At 35.9% G+C, this 25,073-nt stretch overlaps 4 protein-coding genes and 1 long non-coding RNA gene across 5 annotated transcripts; 3 read left to right on the plus strand and 2 right to left on the minus strand.

The window, feature by feature from the left end:
- Positions 1-6,346: 6,346 nt before the first annotated feature.
- Positions 6,347-8,786, minus strand: LOC113339550 (protein FAR-RED IMPAIRED RESPONSE 1-like). Its single transcript, XM_026584798.1, has 3 exons — positions 6,972-8,786; positions 6,595-6,720; positions 6,347-6,495 (listed from the first exon to the last, which is right to left on the minus strand). The coding sequence occupies exons 1-3, from the start codon at positions 8,784-8,786 to the stop codon at positions 6,409-6,411; spliced, it is 2,028 nt and encodes a 675-aa protein (XP_026440583.1). The 3' UTR covers positions 6,347-6,408.
- A 912-nt stretch (positions 8,787-9,698) lies between these two features.
- Positions 9,699-11,713, plus strand: LOC113339227 (30S ribosomal protein S6 alpha, chloroplastic-like). Its single transcript, XM_026584527.1, has 2 exons — positions 9,699-10,169; positions 11,248-11,713. Exons 1-2 carry the CDS (start codon positions 9,786-9,788, stop codon positions 11,485-11,487), a joined length of 624 nt encoding a protein of 207 aa, XP_026440312.1. The 5' UTR covers positions 9,699-9,785; the 3' UTR covers positions 11,488-11,713.
- LOC113339228 lies at positions 11,683-12,865 on the minus strand. Its single transcript, XR_003354999.1, has 3 exons — positions 12,698-12,865; positions 12,272-12,360; positions 11,683-11,956 (listed from the first exon to the last, which is right to left on the minus strand). It is a non-coding gene; the product is annotated as an uncharacterized LOC113339228 (long non-coding RNA).
- A 7,363-nt stretch (positions 12,866-20,228) lies between these two features.
- On the plus strand, positions 20,229-20,861 carry LOC113340177 (eukaryotic translation initiation factor 3 subunit G-like). The gene has a single exon (XM_026585388.1). The coding sequence runs from the start codon at positions 20,229-20,231 to the stop codon at positions 20,859-20,861; it is 633 nt and encodes a 210-aa protein (XP_026441173.1).
- An 831-nt stretch (positions 20,862-21,692) lies between these two features.
- On the plus strand, positions 21,693-24,310 carry LOC113340176 (endoglucanase 1-like). The gene is made up of 7 exons (XM_026585387.1): positions 21,693-21,980; positions 22,068-22,277; positions 22,368-22,568; positions 22,660-22,752; positions 22,844-23,005; positions 23,095-23,206; positions 23,315-24,310. The coding sequence occupies exons 1-7, from the start codon at positions 21,756-21,758 to the stop codon at positions 23,815-23,817; spliced, it is 1,506 nt and encodes a 501-aa protein (XP_026441172.1). The 5' UTR covers positions 21,693-21,755; the 3' UTR covers positions 23,818-24,310.
- The last annotated feature ends 763 nt before the right edge of the window (positions 24,311-25,073 follow it).

The following is a 25,073-nucleotide window of genomic DNA, read 5'->3' on the forward strand; positions in this document are numbered from 1 at the left end:
TCTTCCCCTAAAAAGTCTAGTTCATTGATGCAAATCATAATTTCTTCATTTGAGTACGTTACACCATTTATAACAATAGATATGTCATACCCAATCTCCTCCTTTTGAATAGGCGAGTGATCATTATTATGATCCGGAGTTGGAATAGTTGTATCATTGCTACAAGAACTTTCCAAAGGTTGCTCATCTTTATCAGAATCTTCTTCAACCTCATCATTTTCCATATCCCAACGACGTTGAAGTTCGGTTCGTATGGCTCCATCAATTTCATGAAGAGTCTCTTCTGATGCTCCAGGTTTTTCTAGCTGCTCGTATTTCTTAAAAAGTTTCCTGACATTAACACGCCTGGTCCGTACCTCTTATTTTGGAAAGATTGAAGGAAAAGCACGATAAAGAGGAGTATGTCTTATTTTTAGTTCTAAACTCCATGTCATCTGCACATTACTAGAAAACAATTGATCAGAAGCATAACTATCCTTCCATCCTCTTGATTGTTCACTTACATGCCCGTCATAAGGTTGTTGACATGTATGGGAATATCCGCAAGGTTCCGTGGGGTATTGATCATAGCCTAAAGATTGGTTTTGTTTATACCCATAAGATGGTTGATAGTTGTCATATGAATGAGATTGAAAACCATATTGATTACCACTGTTGTATGATTAATCTCGTGCTCCGTACATGTTATTTCCGTAAGGAAACATGACGACTCACAAGAAAAAGGAAATTAAAACAAAAATCTAAAAGTAAATAAAAACAAGCTAAACAAATAACAAATCAATTAGCAACTGCTGCCAAAATTTGTATGGGCTGTCGTAGGCTCAACAAATTAATAAATATATTTTCCACTAATTAACTGGTAATATAGCGGTAGTAAGAGATCGTTCCCACAGAGAGCTGTGTAATTGATAAATTATTTGTATTAGCAAAAAAAAAAATTAAATAACAAAGGAGGGTTTTGGTTTTAAGATAAATAAAGAGACAAGAAGAAAAAAATATGATCAAGGAATCCTTCGCCGTTAACAAGCGTTAACATGATTAGAATACTCATCTATTGTTCGTAAGAACCATTCATCATCAACCTGGAATAACAACTAGATCAATGTTGTCCCCAAAACTCCTTTTATCACTGGATATGGAAGTTCTCGACTACCATATTATATCCGATGAACCACCAAGTAGTAGATCACTCAAGGTGTAATTTAATCGAACGCCTTAAGCTTTGTGAATTTAGGTTGATCCCAGTTGTTAAACTCTTAGATCAAGGTTCACTTGCTGGTGTTGTTTTCACACACGATTGCTCCACAAAATCCCTCTGTAAGGTCTCGCGATTTCTACTTGTGTAGAAAGTTAATCGACGATTACTTATCTCATAACTTCAACTAGCAATAGAACAATCAATATAATGATCTAGTAGCCTCCCAAATCAATATAAGAATCACTCATAAACCCTAGATATGGTAAAGACAAACGATGATGATAACAACTCTAAATAGTTTTGTATTATTAATAAAGCTTCACGCTTATAACATTGAATTCACGCTTATAATATATTTTTGTTACAGGGAGAGAAAAAAGTGATTCGAGAAAAACGAAAATCGTAGCTGACTCGCTAAATAGATCCATCCGATAATAATTTTTAACTGCGCCCAAACTATCCCCATTAAATATCCACGCACATTTCCCTCACAACTCTACTACTAGAGTCGGTTCGACTAGCAACACGAATTTTTACCTATTAGAAATATTTTGAACATCAAGTTTTTTATTTTTTGGACCAAAAAATATAAAGAGTCGTACAATTAAGTATAAAGAATAGAAGAAAAAGTATGTCTTGATATTACTGTGCGTATTTGAACTTTAAGAATAAGAGTCATTAACAAAGATCGTGTTTCGCCATAGGTTAGCAAGGTTAGGGGCCACCTTTTTATTCCCATCCATTGAAGGAGGTTAAGGGATGTCTTAAAAATAAAAACTTGTCTATATTGTCCTTCACCTTTATACTAAATCTAAACCTATATCCTTTATTTTCATAATCATATCATTCCACCTCTTCTTCTCTTTTCTACCCATTGAAATTTTTTTCCATCATTTTAATTTTGATTGAAAACAAAGATCATCGATCAAACAAATGTTATGATTGATTGTTTAAAATTAAAACCCAAAATTCATTAACCTTAAAGTTGAAACTTAGAACATCAAAAAAAACGGAGTTCAACAAACAAAACGAATAGATGATAGTAGTTGTGATTCAAAATTAGGATTTGATTACTTGAAATCAAAAATTTGATCCGAAAATTTTCTTGGATTTACAGTAGCAGAAACATAATCGGTAGATAACTATCTATTTTACCTACCGATTATGGTTGATGTTCTTGGATTTACACTAGCAGAAACATAATCGGTAGATAATAATCTACTTTACCTACCGATTATGGTTGATGTTCTTCGTTTCTTAAGAACATCAACCATAATCGGTAGGTAAATTGATCGATATCTACCGATTATTCTTGATTCTAAAAATTAAATTTCTCTGTACAAAAAGTTACGCACAATCGATAGATAATGAACACCATTAACTACCGATTGTGAAAGTAGAAAATTTTGAAACTTTTGTTAAGTTTTGAAAATTTGAATTTGAGGCCATGAACACAATCGGCAGATAATAAGCATCACTTATTAACACAATTCACTTCCGATTATGGTAGTACTAAAATTCGAAAATTTAGTATATTCGGAGGTTAAAGTAACACACTTTACTACCGATTATGGTAGTACCAAAGTTCGAAAATTTTAGGATTTTGGAAAAATCATATTTTGGGGCCAATATACATTCGGAAGTCAAATTTACTACCGATTATGGTAGTACTAATATTCGAAAATTGAATATATTCGGAGGTTAAAGTAACACACTTTACTACCGATTATGGTAGTACCAAAATTCGAAAATTTTAAGATTTTGCAAAATCACATTTTGGGGCCAATATACATTCGGAAGTCAAATTTACTACCGATTATGGTAGTACTAATATTCGAAAATTGAATATATTCGGAGGTTAAAGTAACACACTTTACTACCGATTATGGTAGTACCAAAATTCGAAAATTTTAAGATTTTGCAAAATCACATTTTGGTGCCAATATACATTCGGAAATCAAATTTACTACCGATTATGGTAGTACTAATATTCGAAAATTGAGTATATTCGGAGGTTAAAGTAACACACTTTACTACCGATTATGGTAGTACCAAAGTTCGAAAATTTTAGGATTTTGGCAAAATCTCATTTTGGGGCCAATATACGTTCGGAAGTTAGATTTACTACCGATTATGGTAGTGCTAAAATTCGAAAATTTAGTATATTCGGAGGTTAAAGTAACACACTTTACTACCGATTATGGTAGTACCAAAGTTCGAAATTTTTTGGATTTTGGCAAAATCTCATTTTGGGGACAATATACATTCAGAAGTCAAATTTACTACCGATTATGGTAGTACTAAGATTCAAAAAATGAATATATTCGGAGGCTAAAGTAACACAATTTACTACCGATTATGGTTGTACCAAAGTTCGAAAATTTAAGGATTTTGGCAAAATATCATTTTGGGGCAAATATACATTCGGAAGTTAAAGTAACACACTTTACTACCGATTATGGTAGTACCAAAGTTCGAAAATTTTAGGATTTTGGCAAAATCTCATTTTGGGGCCAATATACGTTCGGAAGTTAAATTTACTACCGATTATGGTAGTGCTAAAATTCGAAAATTTAGTATATTCGGAGGTTAAAGTAACACACTTTACTACCGATTATGGTAGTACCAAAGTTCGAAAATTTTAGGATTTTGGCAAAATCTCATTTTGGGGACAATATACATTCGGAAGTCAAATTTACTACCGATTATGGTAGTACTAATATTCGAAAATTGAATATATTCGGAGGTTAAAGTAACACACTTTACTACCGATTATGGTAGTACCAAAATTCGAAAATTTTAAGATTTTGCAAAATCACATTTTGGGGCCAATATACATTCGGAAATCAAATTTACTACCGATTATGGTAGTGCTAAAAGTTCGAAAATTGAGTATATTCGGAGGTTAAAGTAACACACTTTACTACCGATTATGGTAGTACCAAAGTTCGAAAATTTTAGGATTTTGGAAAAATCTCATTTTGGGGCCAATATACGTTCGGAAGTTAAATTTACTACCGATTATGGTAGTTCTAAAATTCAAAAATTTAGTATATTCCGAGGTTAAAGTAACACACTTTACTACCGATTATGGTAGTACCAAAGTTCGAAAATTTTAGGATTTTGGCAAAATCTCATTTTGGGGACAATATACATTCGGAAGTTAAATTTACTACCGATTATGGTAGTACTAAGATTCAAAAAATGAATATATTCGGAGGCTAAAGTAACACAATTTACTACCGATTATGGTTGTACCAAAGTTCGAAAATTTAAGGATTTTGGCAAAATATCATTTTGGGGCAAATATACATTCGGAAGTTAAAGTAACACACTTTACTACCGATTATGGTTGTACCAAAGTCGAAAATTAAAGGATTTTGGAAAAATCTCATTTTGGGACCAATATACATTCGGAAGTTAAAGTAACACACTTTACTACCGATTATGGTTGTACCAAAGTTCGAAAAAGCAAAAAGCAAAAAAAAAAAAAAAATCTCTCAAATTTTTTATCACCCGAATCCTGCTCAAACTACCGAATATCGAAGGATAATTTTGTCATTACGAAATATGGGAGATAAGAGGTGAACACAATTTAGAATTGGGTGACCCTTTTTGTTTTATTGTTGGCCCCTAATTCCTTTTGAGTGGCCCCTAAAAACCCTAGGAAAAGAACGGACGGAGTATCTTCTACTATTTCATTTATTATGTTTATGTCTTCAATAGGTTACTTAAGAAATTAGGAGAGGCTGAGACTATTCTAATATTTTCCCTGCCTTTTTCCGACTACGCCTCTTCTAATGATGGCTTCGAAGTTGTGGTGAAGACATATTTAGAGAGCCAATAAGATGGAACGAAGGTGACATGTTGCTTCCACCATTTTTTTAGAAAATCTACCGATCTAAAATCCTAATCGAAAAATAGAGAAGATGAAGCTGTGTTTTTAGCCGCCCGGTTCATTATGAATTAGGGTCCGTCCGATTACCTTTGACATCTAACTTTTAACGAATTTACTTGACGAGGACATCTTTTCATTTGACTTTTTTTTCTTTTTTTTTTTTCGTCTTAGTTTTACTTATATTTTGTTTGCACTTAAGTATATACTCCTTCCTTCCCAAATTAATCGGAAATGCTATTCTAAGCCCCACTCAACGCCCTACTCAGCGCCCAAATGACGTGGCGGAACATGCTGTCAAAAACACAAAAAACACGTCACTTTTGAAAATTAACCGGTTTGAGCAACTTTCGACGGAAACCAAATGTCTCGCGCGGGAACCAAATGTCTCGCGCGGGAACCAAATGTTTTGAAATCTGAATTATCTTTTCTTTTTAAGTCCACTTTATTCAGATCTGTTTGCCAAGGCAAATTGATTTATGCTCATGAGAAACTCCCAAAAATAATGAAGCTATTCCTCTTCCATTCCTTAACAGTTTTAAATGGAGATTTAACATCAAGATTCGAGACGAAGAATAAAGAGGAAGTTTTTTAAAAATGGAGAAATAAGGAGTGGACTTCAACTGTGAATGTAATGGTTACTATAAAATACTCTGGTTGTTGTTCTTTTCTATTTAAGAGAAATGATTTAGCAGGCTTTTAGTTTGGTCGTAAATTTCTCTGCACTAAGGGTGTGTATGGCTCTACAACTGTTTGACAAAATGTCTCCAACTCAAGATGCTAAGTTTATCTTTTTACAAGTCTATAAAATGTCTGAGATTTGATTTCCTAAAACAGCTTATGTACGTAGTTTGTAGTGCTAAATTCAATTATTTTTTTCACGAACAAAAGGCAATATTACATTTCCATGCTATATGATGTCTTCTAATTAGTGAACGGTGAGCTGGTGAGTGTTGCCAGTTTTAGATGCAGCACAAGAAAGCACAATTGTGTTGTCTCCACTTAGCACACACAATGCACTAGCTAACATTTTTGTTGTTTGCACTTCTTGTGTTGCTATCATTCCCTCCCAGTTGAATGTACAATCCAATAATAATAAAAAAAACATCCCGCAGCTTGCAAGCACCACCAAATTTCAAATTATAACTAGCATTATCAACACAAAATAACTTCAAATGAATAACAATTAAAACTGCATCACTTAATTTTCAATGTTATAAACTCATACAGTTAATAAGTAAGGTTGCTGAGTTTTGTTGTCCACATAATAACTACCAAAAAAACTAAAAATCAGCACAAGGTTCAATATTATGCATTATCCAAACTGTCCTCCAAACATCCATGGATTAAGCACGGCGGACAGATAAGAAAACGACGACCCTTGAGTCACTGCATTCGGGTCCTACAATAATCGCAACAAAAAGTTCATTACCATTCGGGTCTCACTATTACTAAGTGATCTAACTGAAAATAAGAAAGTTTAATTTTTCTAACATCTTACCATCGTCAGTCCTGCATAATTTGAATGGGGAATTGGATATAATCCCCATGGTTGGTATACAGGCGCTTGTGGTGGTACTCCATTGGACACGACACTCTCTTGTGTGGCATATGTTGCTTGAGATTGCTGGAAAAAAACATATATGATCCAAATCATATTAGTTGAGAAACAAGACGAAACTAGGACATCCATAACGTAAATGATGCTACTTAAACGTGGGAGTTCTAACACTAAAGTAGGCATGAGAACTTACAACAAGGAAAACATCCACTAACATCCTAATATTGCACTATATACAAGGATTATTCGAATCATATTACTTAAAATAATTAGATAAAATTGTAACTGATAGAAGGATGCTAAGCCACGAAATTTACCTGCACAATTCCATCACCTGCCAGATTGGTGTTCATATTTTGGTTCTTATTTTTGCTACCTGGAGGTCTGCCTCGTTTCTTTTTCGTCATAGTAGGAACTTCCAAAGCTACATCTCCATCACCTTCATTAGATACACTTGCATCATTGGTTGAATAATTCTTGTTACTAGGTTTCCATGTATTTTTATATGCCGTGCTTCGTGGTCTTCCTTTCTGTCTCTTACTTGTAGGATCAAGTACACCCACTCCAACTAAATCCATGGCTTCTTCATGCAAATTATTTTCTTCCCCATTTTTTTCTATCACATCTGTTTCTTCCCCTTCTTTACACTCACTGGTGGAAAGACTTTTTGGTTCAATCTCAGCACTTTCTTTTTGTTTCTTTAACATCTCCAGCTTCTTGACCAACCAATGTTTAATACTATCGAATTCATCACCATTTTTTACTGCCATGTCTGCAACCTCACTGAACAAAATAGTCAAACTATTATAACGTTCACGTTCAACAGGATTCTCCCAAAAATTGACATTAACCTTCATAGATGTGTGGGATCTTTTCACATCTCTTCTCCATCTTCTAACAATATATTTTTCAGGTAGTAACTCTATTCCTTGACGGGTTAATATACTAATAGCATGTCTGCAGAGAATTCCTCTAAAACTAAAATTCTGGCAACTGCAAGCAACTTCACAGTCTTTTGAATGAAAAATCACATCAAAGTTAACCAATTTCTTAATTTTCTGTTTGTCAAACCTTTTAAACCACACACTTTCACGAACCACATATTTGAATGTTCCTACTGGATCCTCCTCTACTTGACGGATTATTTCACAGTAAATTTTCTTCACTAATTCTGTTTGGAACTCTTTGTATTTTGATAAAGTATATATTTCCTGAATCTGTTTATCCATATCAAACTCAGTGGCAGTAGTTATCATTTTGGAAGCAGACTCTGCATCAGCTATAGCTTCTTTTTCTACCTTGTCCCTTAATGCCAGCTCATATTGCTCTACAAGCTGTTTTAGAGTTGTTTGTGGACGGAGGTATCCGTCGAAAAATGAATTCATACTTTCAGACCTTTGTGTAGAGGACATTCCAGCCCAAAAAGTTCCTTTCAAATAACAAGGTACCCAACGCTCCTTATCTTCATACAAATCCTTTAACCACTCATTATTGGACAAGTTATACTTATCTATCATTTCCTTCCATTTAGTTTCGAATTCCGACGGATATTGTGTATCATATACTACCTTCTTCATTGAATACTTAATGCGGTCATAGTTTTTATAGCTTTTAAACTTCTCCGACAACTTTTTCATCACATGCCATAAACACCATCTATGCCTGCTATTTGGCAATACAATTTTTACTGCCTTTTTCATGGCCAGATCCTGGTCAGTAATTATTGCTGGAGGTGCATGTCCAGACATACAATCAAGCCACTGAGAAAATAACCACTCAAATGAATCAGAATTTTCATGGGAAACCAACCCAGACCCAAGTAATATCGACTGTCCATGGTGATTTACCCCTACAAATGGGGCAAAGGGCATATTATACTTGTTCACCAAGTATGTAGTGTCAAATGAGATAACGTCGCCGAATTCCTTATATGCTTCTCTAGACCTACCATCTGCCCAAAACACCTTATCCAAGTGACCCTCCTCATCTAAATCCACCTTATAATAGAAACCAGAATTTTGCGTACTCATCTTTGCAAAATATTTAAGAATTGCAGCGGCATCTCCTTCCCCAAGCCTTATACGCCTTAGCTTATCAACCATATTTCTGCAATCCTTAGATGTACAAGTCATTTTTTCAGGACCACCATGTTCAGTTGTACATATATTATAGACTTTGTTCAGCCTAACACCTGCTCTATCAAATAGATCAATCTGATTCCTTACATGGGCGCTAATGTACCGATTACAACGAAAAAATCTTGTATCATCAGGGTTTAGTGGATGGTTATGAACCAACTCAATCTTGCTGATCACATACCCAACTAAAATATCTAATCGTATCACTATCCTTGTTGGGCATTCACATTTAATAGTAACTTGTGGGTTTAATGGTTTCTCACCGTTACTATCGCATTTACCCGCTCGAGCACAAGTAATTATGTAATCTGTTTCCTTTTTATTAATAAAATTATATAACATTTTCTTCTCAAGAAAAAAAACATTTTAAAACATCTACGTAACGAAGATAAATATGACTATCAAATTATAATGAATTAAAAGGGTAATTTTAGAGATATTCCTTGATTAATGAAATAATTCAATTATTTATGGGACAAATCTTAAAACCAAATAGCTTAATTAACCCGGGACGGAGGGAGTACGATGGATTTTTCTTGCCCTACAAAGTTGCTTCTCAATTCAATTAAGTTAAAAATTTAAAGATTAGTTCCCGAACGAAATTTCAAATTGACTTTTAATAGAAAAGCGAAACAAGTTTGGTGAAGCACACTTCAACAAAATTCAAAACTACTTATATCTCTAAAACAATTGAATCACATTTATCTTCTATGAGTAATTCTTTAGAACTACACATCTATTATTTGTCCAAATCTATCTGGAATCGAAAAATTTACCACCAACCAATGTTTTTGACGGTTTCATTTTCTTTTACCCGGTGTAGGTTTGGTGTAAGAAAAAATAAAGGTTGGGTGTAAACATCTCACAGCCTTATCCAATCAATCATCCATCCATCCATGGCTACAACTTTCTAGCCTTCTTCTTCTACTTCATTTTCTCACTTCTTCGAAGAAATATCCAGTGAAGCTTCAAACCCTTTGATTCCATTCAGCAATGGCAACATCATCACTTTCATTAGCTTCCACTTCCTTCTCATCCCCTAAATTTCTCTCAACTTCTTCATCATCTCTCGTGTCATTCACACCTCAACTTCTCTTTCAAAACAAATCTTCTAATTTCAACAAAGTTGAGATTCTGAGAAGAACCCATGAAAGCTTATCAGTTAAAGCATTAACCTTAGATTTTTCAGGTTCATTCTTTGAAGGAGGTGTTGGAGAAGATGATGAATCACCATCATCTGGTGGTATTTTAGGTGCTACTGAAGAGAAAGAAGAACCTCAATGTCCACCTGGTTTGAGACAATACGAAACTATGGCTGTTTTGAGACCTGATATGACCGAAGATGAACGTCTTACTCTTACCCAGAAGTATGAAGAGGTAAATTAAATCAATGAAACCCTTATTTTGTTTGTAAGATTCCACCATGAAAATGCAATTCAGGTGTTTGTTGAATGTTCTTAGATATGGATAACTTGCAATTGATAAGAACAAGTAGAATTGTTAGGTAGAGATGTGTGTTTTCCTGCTTGCAACAAGTTAAAATGGTGGGAGCTCTCTGTGTGTTTGCAATGAGCTAATAGATTGGGGCTGTTACGCTAGTAGTTACGCCATTATAAGCTCTGGAGCTATTGTGGGCAATTGAACAATTGGGTGTAAGAATTAGTAGATGTATTGCTCTCTAAGAGGATTTGATAGATAACTTGCATTGATAAGAACAGGTTGAATAGTTAAGTTGAGATGTGTGTTTAACTGCTCGCAATAAGTCAAAATGGCGGGAGCTATCAATTTGCTTGCACTGGGCAATAAGATTGAGGCTCTCACAATCAGGGCCAACACTGTTATATGCTCTGGAGTAGCAATTGTCACTGAAAATTCGTCGTTAAGATGACTTGTATTCTTTATTGAAGGTTGTTGGATCTGTGAATTTATTGTGAAACTGTCAGATAGTGATTCTTGTTTGTGGGGTGGAATTTTTCCTCTGAAAATGATAAAATTTGTGTTTGCAATTTTTCCCAAAATTTGTTTTTTTCAGTCTGTTTATTGTTCTGATGCTACCACAATGCTATAGGAATTCTGTGAATTTGGAAGTACTCCGAAGTAGTAAATGAGCTTAATTTTCCTTAGCTTCGTGAATGTATTAAGTCTTTAAGCATAGCCAGTCCTTAGCTTTGTGAAAGTATTTAATCTCTAAGCTTAACCAGTTTCAAAAGTTCCCCCTAAAGAGCACACATAGCTTTACTGGTGTTGCACATTTTTCATTAGTATATGCATCTTTTCGTTCTCGAATAGCATTTTTTCTATGACCAGTCATGCTAGCACATTGGAAGTATTGCGTACATTACTTGGTTGCACTATCAAAAGTCAGATAATACTCTTTGTCACCCTGTTTTTGTATTGTGAAGCTGTGCATTTTAGTTCTATTTATGAACAAATTTGAAATGGCATTTGTTTGCAGTTGATTGTTGCTGGTGGTGGAATGTATGTCGAGGTATTTAACAGAGGAGTGATTCCGCTTGCATACAGCATCAAAAAGAAGAACAAGGCAGGAGAAACCAACACCTATTTGGATGGTATCTATCTACTTTTTACCTATTTTACCAAACCAGAGTCCATAACTGCTCTGGAGGCCCGCCTCATTAGAGATGATGACGTTATCCGATCATCCAGCTTCAAGATCAGAAAGAGGAAGTACTAGAATCTGGATTTCCTTTTACACATTCATCTTTGAAAGAAAAGGTAACTTTAATGTACTTATGAGCGTTAATGATGTTTGTTTGTTTTCCTTCGGATTAGTGAAATCATATTTTGTTGTTATGTAGTTAAATTCATGAGTAATGACAGTCGAAGATATCTTTCCAACAGCATGATATAGTTCTAGACTTCTAGTTTCTAAAGAAACAAAACTTTTATTGTTTATAGGACATGAAAGTTGTTCTCATGTTCCCTAATCATTCATTTACAAAATTGCAAAACCGAAAATAAAACAATCGGCTCGATGCTACAAGTATTTAGAAATTCTATGTACAGACGGGTAGTGTAGAAAAATGGTTTTATTTTGTGAGCCATCAAAAAAAAAAAAATGTAAATCTCAGTCCGCAGGAAAAGGCAGAATCACCCGGTCGTCAGATTGTGGGTTACTCCATTTTCTTCTTACCTGGTACCACCTGCAAACATGAAAGACATGGTCAATCATTTGAAAACTAATGGAAGCAGAGACTGCATCTGACAACATCCATAGTAAGATCTATTTTGTCTTCAGTTGTCCTATTTTCATCATGTTTTACCCCATTAACATGAGAAATTTCATGATTTGCAGGGACATGTATGTCTCTGTTGTTCTTGTGTGTATGTCTTGTCTTGTCTTATTTTTATGTTCTGCCTATACTAGAGACATTCACAAGCACTAGGGGAAATAATGAAATGACTTAGAAGGAAGCCTCAAGATCAAATTAGATGTGAACTAGCAAAATGATACTTACATTGTGAGCGAAAACAGGTGGTGGGAATTGGTTTGTTGTTGTTTCCAGAGGGTTCAGAATTGGTCTGACCACAGCTGGAAGGAAAAGCCCTGATAGTCATAAAATGAAACCATGTTAAGGAATTGATACTGATGTAAAAAAATCATATGCAGCAATGCTGAGATATTCATCGACAATCTCTGACGTTCAAGAATTTTTATTTTCCGGTGACTAGACATGATCTGAATCTGTTTATTTTTTATTGTATGGTTATTCTTGGAACCACCTTAAACATGATGATCTGTTACAAGACTGATCTGAAATGAAGAAACATGATATTTAGATCCTGACTGAAATCATGATCTCAATGATCAAACAGACCATATGAAAATCTAGATTGAAAACATTTAAAATGTGATTGGAAATAATAATGTAGAATCAAATTACCAATTCCTGCAAGGAGACATGAGGCTGCAACCACTGGCTCTTGCGCCCCAAACATCTTCAACTTCTTCATTATTGCCATTTTTTTGTATCTGTAGATTGTTTTTCTATGATTCTCTCTCAACCTGAGGAAGTGTTGAAATTTGTTGTAACAAAATTGTGAGCCACATTTATCCTTCTTGAATATTAAAAAATAAAAACTACTAAAAAGAAGAAAAAGGGCCAAGGGCTGGGCTAGTTAGTGTGAAAGGCTTGAAGCCTATCTGAGTTAATCTGTGGGCTAGAGATGGGCAGGTAACTTACCTTACAGGATGGGCAGGTAGCTTACCCTACGGAAGAATGATTTTTTGGGGACTGCTCATAAAAGGTGGGGGACTCCTCGTCTATTTTGGGGTGGATATTTGAAGTAAATTTGAGCCACCCCTTAACTTAGTTTTTTTTAATACAAAACTTGTTCTTGGTGATTAATTAGTTAGTGTAGTGATTAATTAGTGTTGGTGTAATGATTGATTAGTGAGGTTAGATTAATTAGTTGGGTGTTTTTAAAAGAATAATTTTTGAGAAGAAGGGGTTTTGGTTTTTTTTTTTTTTTTTTTAAAAGATGGTTGATTTCGAAATGAGGGTTTTGGATACTTAGACTTCAAATTTAGTAATGTTGCTTGAATTGACAAACACAATCGAAAAAATGAGAAATTTATAAAGTGATTTCGACTATGAAAATGAAGTTCGGCTACGAAATCTGAAGAACAGGTAGCCGAACTCATCTGCAAGTGTAGTTCGGCTAATGGTTCTGAAGACACAGGTAGCCGAACTCAGCTTTAATGAAGTTTTTGCTTTCAGAGAAATGTTCGGCTAGGAAAAAAAGTTGCGACGTAACCGAACTAAACGTTCGGCTGGGAATCTTTTTCTTGACGTAATCGAACTCAATATATAGATTTTCAGAAAAAAAAAAGTTCGGTTAGGAGAAAAAAATTGCGACGTGGCCGAACTAAAAGTTCGGCTGGGAATTTTTTTTTGCGAGGTAACCGAACTTTTTTCTGAAAGAAAAAACTTCATTAAAGCTGAGTTCGGCTAGTTCGACAAACTTGTTTCACATAATTCCTAGCCGAATTTCCCTCTGCAACTTCCATTTTCAACTCATTTTGATGATTACTTCTCATTTTTTCAACCAAAAAGACGGACAAGTAATGGGTTTGTGAGAATATCTTTATTAATGATTTAAATTAAGCTATATATATATACAGAGGTGGTGGTGGTTGGTGGTAGTCGGAGGTAGTAGGTGATGGGCGGCGGTGATGGGAGGAGGTGGTGGTTATATATATATATATATATATATATATATAGGTGGTTATTAGATTTGTTTTAAATTAAATTAGGTTAAGGGTAGGTTAGTCATTTCCACACTTTAGGACACCCCTTATAAGTATAGGGTTGACATTCCTATCACAAAGTAGTCCCCACAGTAGTCCCAAAAAATCATTCTTACAGAATACGCGTGAACAGCGACTTCGTCAAGGGTGATTAGACTGTAGGAGTTCTTCCGATAAGCTTGAAGCCCACTTATATGACAAAAATGCAAGGATAACCTGTAGAGCAAGATCGTTGGTTTTCCGTCAAATCTATTTTAGTGGAGCTGATGAAGTCGATGGCTCGGGGTAGGAACCATAATATTGGCATACCAAAATCTTCTTAGGCATACAAGGCACTAGTCCTAATTTGGGTGACCTTATAAGGGGTACCCTATGGGATGGTTCAATTACCTATATGACCTTAAATCCTTTAAATTACTACTAATCTATCCCTAACCCTAATACAAAACCTATAATCAACTACACCTAAAATCAGTTTCATTCACCTTCTTCTTCTTTCTCTCCACAGCCGAACTCATTCACCCTTTCCTTTCTTTTTTTTTCATCGCGGAAATTTAATTGTCGATTCGTGAAACTTTAATCGACGATTAAACTCATCTATATAATGGGTCGTCGTAAGGCAGTATCTCGTTCAAATCGATCGATTGAACAACCTATTGATGAAGAAGAAGATTTAGAGAGTGAAGAACAAACTCAAAATCAACCACAAAATCAACCGGAAGAAGAGATTGAAGAAGAACCAACTCCGGAAATGAGAATAAGAAGATTTGTTCTACAAACCCATCTCATATTTGATGTTTTTGATTGTTTTGGTCGATTTAACTCGTCAAAATCATGTGTTCTGCGGCGGTTACAGGGTATGGTTCGGCGTAAAACAAATGTTAGATGTGCGCCGAGCTGTTCTTGGAACTGAACCCTGAAAGTGCATATGAACGGCTCGGCGTAGATCTGAAATCCGTTTTGAGCCGAACTTAGTGACACAGAGACTTATACATCGAATCGGCTTATTCGACGGTGTTAGTTTTGTGCCGAATATATTTTGTGAATTTCAGAAATTTTGCATGTGCGTAGGATCGGCTTGTATGGTAGTATTAGCTTTGTGCCGAATAAATGTTGTTTGAATTTCAGAATTTTTGCATGTGCTTAGGATCGGCTTGTATGGTAGTATTAGTTTTGTGCCGAATAAATGTTGTTTGAATTTCAGAATTTTTGCATGTGCTTAGGATCGGCTTGTATGGTTGTATTAGTTTTATGCCGAATAAATGTTGTTTGAATTTCAGAATTTTTGCATGTGCTTAGGATCGGCTTGTATGGTTGTATTAGTTTTGCGCCGAATAAATGTTTCAATTCATAAGTCTAGATTCGGCTTATTCGATAGTATTAGGGCTTCGCCGAATATCATTGTTAAAATTTCATAAATTTTACAAGTGTATAGGATCGGCTTATTTATATGATATCATGTTGCGCCGAATACATGTTTGAGATCATAATCATAGATTCGGCTTATTCGACGGTATCGGTTGTGAGCCGAATATTTAAGATCGGATTATAATTGTTTTGTGGTATGAGCCGATCCACTCTCTGCGTAAGCTAATAAAAATTTCAAGACATGATTCATACTTGTGCCGAATTAGTCTTATACCTTTCATACTTGTGTCAGGACCAATGCCGCGGGTAGGGAGATGTTGAAAAAAATGAAGGATAAAATTGATTGCAAAACACCAATGACTGTGGAAGAATAAAACTACCTCTCCAAAGTGGGATGCAATCATCAACAAAGGAGAAGGACCCGAGGAACCCGCACAAAAGCCTACCACTAAGAAGAGGGGTCGTGGTTAAATGCCCTTTTATGTTTCCAACTTCCTTTTAATGTTTTTCTTAAGTTTTAAGTACACTTGTATGGTGTTGCAAACACCTTTGCTTTTAGGTGTTCAACTTTGTTTTTAATGGTGCTGGGATTGGGTTATGGACACCTTCAATTTCATGTTTTAATGAATAGCTTAACAGTTATGCGCCGAATGTATAGAGTTCGGCTTATCCTCTAATGTTAGTTACGCGCCGAATCATTTGTCCTTCAGGTTCGGCTTTTTCTATAATTTGAGTTATAAGCCGAGCCTTAAAAATCATTATTGATGTAATCCAGTATATAGTTCGGCTTAAATCTCACCAATATGGTGAGCCGAAGCTGTAAAAATTTTCAAATTTTTTAAAAAAATAGCCGTTATGTATATAGGTTCGGCTTATGTTCTAAAATTTCTATAAGCCGAACCTTTACTTTTTTTCATGAAAATCTAGGAACGACTCTTTTTTTGAAAGATATAGCCATTGTAAAACTATACTCTATATATACCTACATGTTTTTTCATATTCTTAACCACATATGCTCAACAAATGGCACCCCCAACTCCTAAGTTTACTCTAGAAGAAGATTTATCTCTTTGCACTAATTATGTAGCATACTATCCAAAGAAGGGTGAAGAACGACGAGTAAATGGTCTGATGAGTATATACTACATGGTTAGAATTCATGAAGCCTTCAGCACGGAAACAGGTAATCCTCACAACCAGGATAGTGCGTCCTTGTTTTGCCGAATTATAAGTATTAAGAAAAAAGTCACAGACTGCATAGCTTTAGTTCGGATTGTGAGTCGATATCGACTCAAAGGTGAAACAAACTCTGAGATTGAAGTTCGAGCTCTAGAGGAATGGCGACGATGGAAGGGAAAGAATTTCAAATACAAAGATCACTACCACATTCTTAGAAGGTTTCTCATTACCCGTTTAGGATATTATAAATTAATTGGAAGCCTACTATGTAGCAGGGATGTAATCCACAATTTCTATGAATTTGAAAAGTCTATTTGGAATGATATAATAATTCTTGTGTTCATGAATCATGAAAGGTTCGACTTTCTTCAGAAATATACTACAAGCCGAACCTAGCAAAGTAATTCTGGTTTTTTAAAGTTTCAAGGTTCGGCTTGCAGTGAAATAATATTATGAGCCGAACCTGACAAAAAAACTCTGGTATTTTTTTGTTGTTAGGTTCGGCTTTCAGTGAATTGTTCTTATAAGCCGAACCTGACACAAAATAAACGGATAAATCCATGAAACATTTTTTATGGAGATCCTAAACGAATCTCATCCTCTTCACTGACCTCTTTCTCATCATCTTCACTGACCTCATTTTGATCATCTTCACTGACCTCTTGCTTAACATCTTCATCCTCATCACTTGAAAACGTAATTACTTGTCCACTTGGAGGCTGCATATGCAAAGATTTCCAAAGATCCATTTCCGTCGCATAATTTGCACACCAATCCATCGCAAAATTATTTTCAAATCTAGGCCAAAAGGCTGCACTCATCAAGGGTGGTAATGGGCAACCGGGTCTAAGTTTGAGGCCGATAAAATGACAATTTTGAACAAATCCAAGAACAAGTCTTCTATCCTTTACACCATCATTGCAAGGTTTTGTTGGAGGCACGTAAGTAAAGCTACTACCCGTCCATGCGAAACAATGTACGACGCAATTGAATGTCTCCGCTATTAAAAACCCACAAATGGGCATTGACATCCAATGTTCTTCGGTAATGATAAAATCCCCATGCAAACGACGTTCGAATGCAACGTACTCCGCTGCCACCCCTGCATCTTTTCTTGGACCTGTTCTCATCATTGTCTTATAGAATTCTTTGTTTTTACGTAGGGTTTGTAACAATCGTTGCCGAATATAGTTCACTTCATTTTCAGGGGCACCGGATTATTCCCTTCCATAAAAGGACCAAGTTGTTCGGCCGTGACGTAATAACCACAATTTCCATCGCCTTGCACGTCGTTCATTGCTATAATATGCTCATGAATTATTGGCGATAGATATTCCAAGTAGTTATCGTATATAAAATTGATAGGCCTCATATACCTACCGGACTTATCTCTTTTGGGTCCTCTCATCCTACCAATTTCATGTACGGTCCTTTTCTCCTGTATCTTAGTTTGTGAAGGATACATCTTAGCCTTCCCCTTGACATCCTCTTTACTATCCTTAGCTTGTGACGGACAATTTCTTTTCTTCGTCTTCGTCCTATTCTTTCTCCCGGTCTTCCCAACATATACAGTACCCTTTTTAACCTTGCTAGCGCCGGTTCCACTACGCTCACAAATCATTTCAAACCGATCCATCGGCTTTGTTGTCCTTTAACTAGTACACAATTTATCTTCATCGCGTGTTCCTCAAGCCAATCCAGAACTTCTGGTTTAGTTTTCCATATCTACGTTCATTCCAAAACAAGTAATTAGTAAGAAAAACTTTGGAATATTCCGACAACATTAAGGTAAACAAAAGGTTCTTACATACCAAATCATTTTGGAAGTGATCCTTGGTATCCTCGTGAATTATGTCTACTGGATCAGGTTGATTTTCCATGGGTCCAAGCACGATCTACAAAGAATATCACAAGGTTAAACACTAGAAAGGGAATATAATAACAAGGTTCGGCGCATTCGATAATCACATTATGTGCCGAACTATAAACATCTACAAGTTTCGGCTTATACGATATCCTCAATATGTGCCGAACCACGAACAATATTTTAACCCAAAAATTAACAAATTCATGTTCGGCTCAGACGATAATCATATTATGTGCCGAACCTTGAACATAAGAGGTTTCGGCTGATAAGATATTCTCCATATGTGCCGAACTAATAACAATATTTCAACCCAGAAATTAAAAAATTATGTTCGGCACATACGATTTTCGATATGTAAGCCGAATTAGTAATGATTATATTCCGGGCTATTCAGGATGTTGTTCGGCTTACTATGAAACTTTCATATAAGCCGAACTAGTGTCTAGCAAAAGGGTCGGAATTGGAAATTATAGGTTCGGCGCATGCAGTAAACAGATTCAGTAAGCCGAACCGTTCATCAATTGGTAGATTCGGCTCATAGATGTGAGCCGAACATCAACCTGTTTCGCCGAACCATGATTCAAAAAACCTAACATTTGATAATTGAGAGCTCTAAAAGTGAGATTGAGCATAAGATATAAGTGTACCTGTGTATTAGAAGCATTGGGTTCCTCATATATGTACTCATCATTTGGATTTGGCTCATAAAAATCATCATCTTGAGTTTGTGTTTGAGCTTGAGCTTGAGTTTGAGTGGGTGTAAAATCATTCTCATAATCTAAGAAATCAGCCATTTGGGAATCATTGGTGTAGTTGATATGTATTTTCCTAGGTTTTTTATATGAATTATGACCCTCTTCATCCTCCATTGAATCAAGAATTAGAATTTTCTCACTTTCTCCTTCTCTTTCTCATTGGGCTAGGGACCTAGGGTGGTCAGAATCTACAACCTCGAGGAAACTCGGAATATGGGCCTAAATCGTCTGTACAGATCCAAAATGAAGAGGGAAACATCCCTAACGTTTTAGAATCTGCACACTGAATTTAGCCTTGCGTTCCGCCGCTCTAAATTTATTTTTCCGTTTTTTTTTAGAAATTGATTAGTGATTTGATTAGTGCTAAATTACTGGATATTATTGAATGAGACTAATGATCTAAAAACTTCTAGTAATACAGTATATAAGATTTCTCAATCAGTCATCATAGTCCCACTCATTTTGAATGCATGTTCATTGAAAAGTGCACTGAGTGCAAGGTTTGCAGCCTCTTTAGAGTCCAAATAATCTGCAGCGAAAAGAAGATCTAGGAGTAATGGTTATATGTAAGCAGCCTTGAATGTTCATCACCCCTTGCATTCTACAAGTGTTCTTAGATCTTTTTTTGCAGCAGACTATTTGAATATTAAGAGATTCACACTGCTTTTAACATTAAGGGAAATCTGGACTCAGACGAGAAGGCTGGTGCGCTTGTAGTTTAATAGTAGTTGATGTGCTGGCCGCTTCTTCGCCCGTAGTAATCCATGCAGATGCCTTTGGTGCAGTCCTACTCCAATTGGACTGCACCAAAGATATCAACTGAGTTATTATTAGTATTCGGAATTGGTTTCCTAGTATAACAAACGATAGAGAAGCGTGCGCATTACGTTTTGTAACTCAAACAGGATAGTGTCCTTATATATATCTTACCCTAGAAAAACACCCCTATATCTTATATATATCTTACGTTTTCAATCTTTGTTTGATTTTCCGTCATGAGCACAGATACTATGCAAAGATCAGGTTCAGTTCGTTGGGGAGATTTAGAAGAAGATGATGGACAAGATCTTGATTTACCTTTACCACCACCAGCGGTAAGCGGACCACATAGTAATCTTATTAAGAAAACTATTGAACGTCGTTCGTGGACTAAGTTTGGTGATGCTGTTCATGAAGATGTTGGTGCTGGACTTACCACGGTTTCTACTGAAGAAGTTCGTCTTGAAAGGCCTCGACCTCCTGGTAGCAAGGATGACACCTGGGTTCTTGGAGATCCATTGGCACGTGGCACTTCCAGGCCAGGAACCTACATTCCTCCTGGCCAGAGAGATGGCGCGAGACAAGTTGGATCACAGATGAGACCACGGAGGAAAGAAGAAAACTCTGTTCGCGTCACAAACCTCTCAGAAAATACTCGCGAGCCTGACTTGCTTGAGCTGTTCCGCAGATTTGGTGCTGTCAGCCGTGTTTATATTCCTGTCGACCGGAGGACTGGCAAGAGCCGAGGATTTGCTTTTGTGAACTTTGTGAACAAGGTAGATGCTGAGAGGGCCATTAACGTGCTAAATGGGTACGGTTATGATAATCTCATCCTCGGAGTCGGATGGGCGACTCCTAGGGAAAATTAGGACTTAAAAGAAGAAGCCTGCAACTCATTTTTCAATCTTAAAATCACGCCAGAGTTGGGTGTTACTTTTCTTTTAGTATTTCTTATTTATTTTGTTGTCTTTTAAAAAATTGTTTTTACTACTACTATATTTTGATTTCTTGGGATTTCTTGGAATCCCACATTTACAATAAACATAACTTGGTACTCCGGATCTCATAATGGACATAGTATTCTTTTTTTAATGAAGATGTAATGTTATCGATCATGGACATATTAGCCTTTAGATGATACCTTTAATATTGTACCTAATAATTGCATATGGACCAAAAACGTACTCGAACAGACACAATTTCTTAGTGTAAATTTACATGCATACACCCTTTGAAATTGTCTCAAACAATCACGTGCAGTTAGGAACCACTACGTAGCCCAGTGATTTCATATCGCGAGTTTGACCTCATATCGTACTTTATTATTACAAAATGTTCATGATATGCAAATGTTCTGTCTGTCTCTCTCCCTCATATTATGTGGTGGAGAGCTTGCCCATGCACTTATAATCGAATTTGGCACCAAACCAAACTTTAGCTCCTTTTAGGACTTCAGCAACTAAAAGAGGGAATTCTAGTATGTTATCGCAATTTTATGTTTATCTACCTCAAATTAGTATTAAACTACTTCTGATTATCCTAATTTTGGTGTTATCACCCCCTCAGTTAATGTTCAGAACTTGGTTGAGAGTTAATTTAGTGCAAAATGGATGGCCAAGAAAGCTTGGAATCTCTCTCGCTCTCTCTCTTCTAACAAAGTAACAATCAACTGTTTCTCTTTTCCTTCATCTGCAATCAATAAATTACAATCAGAACGATTAACCGTGTTTACAAATTTTCAGTAACTCTGCAACGAAAAAAATATGACTAGTTTGGCTAGAATTTCCCCAGTGCAGCTTATTTCTATATCCATTTTGGTCGTAGTTCTTTTTTCATGTCATTGCCGTGCTTTAGATTCTAACAATTATGCTGAGGCACTCGAGAAATCCATTATGTTCTTCGAAGGGCAACGATCAGGAAAACTACCACCTAATCAACGAGTTACATGGCGAGGCGACTCTGGATTGAAAGACGGGTCTACTGAAAATGTTAGTGTCTTCTTATATATAATGAAGTTTAATTAACTAGTCTTTCAAGTAGTAAATATAGGGTTTTGTGCTTTGCAACAAATGCAGGTGGATCTCTCTGGAGGATATTATGATGCAGGAGACAATGTGAAATTTGGTCTTCCTTTGGCGTTTACAACGACAATGTTGGCTTGGAGTGTTGTTGAATTTGGTCGAAATATGAAACACCAAGCTGCGCATGCCAGAGACGCTATCCGTTGGAGCACTGATTATTTATTAAAGGCAGCAACAGCTAAACCTGATACATTATACGTCCAAGTGAGTGATTCGCATTACTAGGATCTCATTGATAGAAAGCTAGATTTTCTAGTCGTAGATTGGCTAACTTGGTTGTTGTTGTTTATGAAGGTGGGAGATCCTAACGCAGATCACGAATGCTGGCAAAGGCCTGAAGATTTGGATTCCTCCCGGAATGTGTACAAGGTGTCTACAAAAAATCCAGGTTCTGATATCGCGGGAGAGACTGCTGCCGCATTGGCTGCTGCTTCAGTTGTGTTTAAAAGATCTGATCGTCCATACTCCACCAAGTTACTTCAAACAGCCATTAAAGTAATTCAGTTTATTACACATACCAATTAAAACTCCGTCATGAAATGCAATTTTGTAAGAGTGTTGATAGATACATTTGGTTATGATACAGGTATTTGATTTCGCGGACCAGCATAGAGGCTCTTATAGTGATTCTCTCAGTTCGGTTGTTTGCCCATTTTACTGTTCTTATTCTGGATACAATGTAAGTAAGCCTGGTTTGTAAAGTCTAGAAATCTCCATGATTCTCCTACGAAAACACAAGACTCTCAATCTCTCATAATACCCCATGTCAGGATGAACTTCTATGGGCAGCAGCATGGCTATATAGAGCGACCAAAGACGATAAGTACCTGAACTACATTAAAACCAACGGCCATACTGATGGTGGAGACGATGATGACTTCTCTTTCAGTTGGGATGATAAACGAGTTGGCACAAAAGTTCTTCTGTCCAAGGTTTTATTTCTTTCTTGCATATTATAATTATAACTTTTACGAGTACACAAAATCTTCATTTTCCCTAACTTCAAGTTTCTGCGCTGCAGTTCTACTTACAAAAGAAAGTTCAAGACTTGCAGTCCTATAAAAACCATGCTGACAACTACTTCTGCTCTCTCCTCCCTGGATCACCTACATTTAGTACCAAATATACGCCAGGTCCGCATATATACATTTTCCGAATTCCGTTGTTAAATTTCATTTATCAGTTTTTCATGCTGTTTTTATTCGCTCTGATACCAATTTGAATGATATTCGTAATGACAGGAGGACTTCTCTTCAAACAAGGTGAATGTAATATGCAGTACGTGACTAGCACAGCTTTCCTCCTCGTGACATACGCAAAGTACTTACAGTCATCAGGAGAATCGGTGTCGTGTGGATCAAAGGGTTTCGCAGCAAAAGACCTAATTGCATTAGCAAAGAAACAAGTAGATTATATTTTAGGTGATAATCCTTCGAAAATGTCATACATGGTGGGATTCGGAGAGAAATATCCACAAAAAGTTCATCATAGAGGTTCTTCTATACCATCTATACGCCAACAACCTAGTCAGATAGCTTGTAAAGATGGATTTCAACATCTTAATTCAGGATCTCCGAACCCGAACATACTTGTTGGAGCCATTATGGGTGGTCCTGATCAAGGCGACAGCTTCAATGATGATCGAAATAACCACGAGCAATCTGAACCAGCTACTTACTTTAATGCACCATTTGTTGGTGCTGTTGCATACTTCGCAGGATCACCACCAACATCAACCAGCTGATAATATAAAATTCAAGTGCGGATATATAATTTAGCTAGTTCTTTTATCTTTGAGAGATTTTTAATTCAATGATTTACCACTACATTGTAATCGAATGAGTGGAATTTTCATTACCTCGGTAAATTAAAGTTCACAATTTAAATCCCATGCACTCAACCCATCTGCTGAGCCACACTTTATTTTGAAGTGCTAGTAGCGACTAATGTTGCCTTCCGCTGGCCATCAAGGCTAGGAAAGTAAGTAGAGAAACGCTCTATGCTTAGCTTTCACTGTGTACCATAAATACCCATTTGTTCCCATGCAATTTTGTGAGGAATTTATGCAGTTTCGGTTTCATCATGCAAGCCATAAATACCATTTCTTTCCATGTATATATTGTAATGAAGCTCACCCATGAATTTCTCCCTCTCTTTAAAACTTCTTTTTCAAAACGTTTCATTAGTGCTAAATTAATGGAGTCTATTAAATCAGTTTTAATGCTAATTAAACCACATTTTCTACTATATAAATGCATATCTTCTTCTCATACTCTCTCAAATATATCTTTAGCCATCAAGAAAAAATCTCGCATATCTCTCCTACAAATATAACATATTAATTTTCATTTTTGCTAAATCGTTTTCTTAATTAGTTATGATCTTATTGTATATTTTAGTAGTTAAATTATCTGATATTCTCATGTATGTTGTATGCAGATTTGGTTCCATGGAAATAATTACATCAGGTAGAATTGAATAAATTCTTGAAGGTAAACAGAATAAAAAACTTCATAGTATTGGATGCCGCATTTGTAACCCCTTCCATCATCTGAAAATTCCAATATAGCTCTTGCAATTCAGACTTTTTTTCCCAAAACTTTTTGTTAATATATGCGTGTTTTATAATTAATGCAAAAAGATTTAGTTTCATTTCATGCTTGTCCTTACATTTCCGAGAAAATTAAGATAATAGGGATGTTGAAATGAAACCAAATCTTTTCTACATAAATTAGAAAATACGAATTTATTAACAAAATGTTTTGGGAAATAAGAATGATGAAATATATATATATACATAATCATTAGTGCTACTATGCATATATCTTAATCTAAACTATGTCATCAGCTAATGAGAAAATGGTGTTACTGAAAAGCTCAGATGGAAAAAGCTTCCTAGTTGAAGGGGTTACAATTGCGGTTTCTAATACCATAAGGAATGTAATAGAAGATACGTGCATAGACGAAGGCATTCCACTGCCAAATGTTCGCGGCGTGGTT

The sequence above is a fragment of the Papaver somniferum genome, unplaced genomic scaffold (genome assembly GCF_003573695.1).
Source record: "Papaver somniferum cultivar HN1 unplaced genomic scaffold, ASM357369v1 unplaced-scaffold_21, whole genome shotgun sequence".
In the NCBI taxonomy this organism is placed as follows: domain Eukaryota; kingdom Viridiplantae; phylum Streptophyta; class Magnoliopsida; order Ranunculales; family Papaveraceae; genus Papaver; species Papaver somniferum.

Excerpts from the sequence above, each read along its gene's own strand:
- LOC113340177 (XM_026585388.1), top strand. The coding sequence starts at position 20,229 with ATGAGCACAGATACTATGCAAAGATCAGGTTCAGTTCGTTGGGGAGAT.
- LOC113339550 (XM_026584798.1), bottom strand. The coding sequence starts at position 8,786 with ATGACTTGTACATCTAAGGATTGCAGAAATATGGTTGATAAGCTAAGG. Across the intron at positions 6,721-6,971 it reads CAGGTGATGGAATTGTGCAG|CAATCTCAAGCAACATATGC; the intron begins GTAAATTTCGTG and ends GTTTTTTTCCAG. Across the intron at positions 6,496-6,594 it reads ATTATGCAGGACTGACGATG|GACCCGAATGCAGTGACTCA; the intron begins GTAAGATGTTAG and ends CGATTATTGTAG.
- LOC113339227 (XM_026584527.1), top strand. The coding sequence starts at position 9,786 with ATGGCAACATCATCACTTTCATTAGCTTCCACTTCCTTCTCATCCCCT. Across the intron at positions 10,170-11,247 it reads TTACCCAGAAGTATGAAGAG|TTGATTGTTGCTGGTGGTGG; the intron begins GTAAATTAAATC and ends ATTTGTTTGCAG.
- LOC113340176 (XM_026585387.1), top strand. The coding sequence starts at position 21,756 with ATGACTAGTTTGGCTAGAATTTCCCCAGTGCAGCTTATTTCTATATCC. Across the intron at positions 22,569-22,659 it reads TACTTCAAACAGCCATTAAA|GTATTTGATTTCGCGGACCA; the intron begins GTAATTCAGTTT and ends GTTATGATACAG. Across the intron at positions 22,753-22,843 it reads GTTCTTATTCTGGATACAAT|GATGAACTTCTATGGGCAGC; the intron begins GTAAGTAAGCCT and ends ACCCCATGTCAG.